This window comes from Penaeus monodon, chromosome 25 (genome assembly GCF_015228065.2).
Source record: "Penaeus monodon isolate SGIC_2016 chromosome 25, NSTDA_Pmon_1, whole genome shotgun sequence".
Taxonomy (NCBI): domain Eukaryota; kingdom Metazoa; phylum Arthropoda; class Malacostraca; order Decapoda; family Penaeidae; genus Penaeus; species Penaeus monodon.
In genome coordinates, this window is record NC_051410.1 from 13,334,028 (window position 1) to 13,335,728 (window position 1,701).

The 1,701-nt window shown below is 44.2% G+C and overlaps 1 protein-coding gene across 1 annotated transcript in view; it reads right to left on the reverse strand.

The window, feature by feature from the left end:
* The window catches only part of LOC119589321 (patj homolog), a 10,099-nt gene extending 9,105 nt beyond the window's left edge, over window positions 1-994 (reverse strand). Inside the window, exon 1 of the mRNA XM_037937942.1 lies at window positions 905-994. Coding sequence (XP_037793870.1) covers window positions 905-994 — 90 coding nt within the window. The remainder of the gene's footprint in view (window positions 1-904) is intronic.
* Between the last annotated feature and the right edge of the window lie 707 nt (window positions 995-1,701).

The following is a 1,701-nucleotide window of genomic DNA, read 5'->3' on the forward strand; positions in this document are numbered from 1 at the left end:
CCAGTCTTTTGAGACTTACACCGTGGGACGTATTGTTTCCGCCACAATTGCAAACATTGCAAGTTACCATCATCCTTCTGGAGCCATTCCAAAGGTAAGTGTTGAAGTAAGTTCGAGGGGAAGGAGTTACCATGCATTGTCTTGTGTTTCATCAAGTACAATTTTTAACACGAGTAATATATTTTATATCTGAACGAACATAAAATTTGAGAGCGAAATAAGAAGTCTAAAAGAAAATGAAAGGGAACAGACATATGACGGGAGAAAGAAAACGGAAATGCCAGAGGGGAGATAATGAGAAGAAAAGGCAGGAGAAGGGGAATGGAATAGGAGGGAAAGGGAAGGGGGACTGATAAAGGGGGGAGGGGGATGGAGCGAGAAGACGAGGAGAGGGGGTTAGGAAAGGGGCAAGAGAGTTGAAGGAAGGGTAAAGAGGAAGGGCGAAGTAAAGAGGAATGAGGAACGGGGGGAGAGACGACCATAAAAACAGCGACAAAAAGTGTGTAGGACTAGCTGTATTTGTCAGCGTGAATACTACACACGATTTCTGAAAATTCACTTCAGAAGGCAAAAAGTCACACACATGCTGCACATTTTCATTTTCACAATGAATTGTTCAGAATATTCGAAGCCTAATTATCTGTCGTCTGTCAATGACTATGTATAGAAATGCGAATACAAAAGCTGGCGTGTGAATGTACGTGATTATATGCGTACCAGTGAGAACTGTAAGGGTGTGAGAGAAAGTGGGCGTGCATTATATATACGTGCAGGTAGTACGTGCGAGTGCGTCCGTGTCACACGCTATGACACGAGTCAGCGCTCGGGTGTGCACGCAAAAGGGGGAGCACGGCCACTGCAACACACTGTGCATACAACCGCAGCCACGTACAGGCATTCCTACCCTGGCGTGGAACCTGAGGGCCTGCGGGCGCCCGGACTGGGGGTACAGTTTGGCCCGGGACTTTGCGCCCATGTCCGGCATCTGAAGCATTGTGAAGCTCGGGTTAATATGTTGTTGTTTTTTCTCCAAAGGAAAGCCGCTTCTCTCTCTTCTTTTAGCCTGACCTTTTGTAAGTTAAACTGAGAGCACGGCGTTAAAATACCACTCACTAGGGACACATTCAGGATTGGCGCGCTGTGAATCTGCATATGCATTGGGCGGTAAAATGCTGAGCATTGACGAAATCAAAATAAATCCAGATCTGTGGCAGAACAGTTTTCCCTTCCTCATGTTAAAGTGAACGCTAAAGCCTTGGGAAATACAATGCACAACAATCTGTAAAGTAAATCACAGTATACACAACCTGCATATTACAAAATAAATATTAACAGAAGAGAGCTCATCCAGCTTTCTACTACAGAGCAAATACTGACAGTTCATGACAAAATGTATATTGACTGAACATCACGGCATATCCGACCCTAAAAGCACATGTTTGCCGAGGCAGCATGTTACATGTACTGCATTTATCCGATACAAACATGCTCGAAATTACATCCCCGAACAATTTAAAGTTGAAGCCCTTTCGTGTTGACTTTTCATAAACAGACACGTGAGCGTACAATAAACCGTGCGCGTCTGCAGCCATTATGCGTACAATATCCACAATCCAAATTTACTCCACTGCAATACTCACACACTGCTGCCGAATTACTCGTATACGCTAATAAGATTCGATAAATAGTAGGTATTTGTGA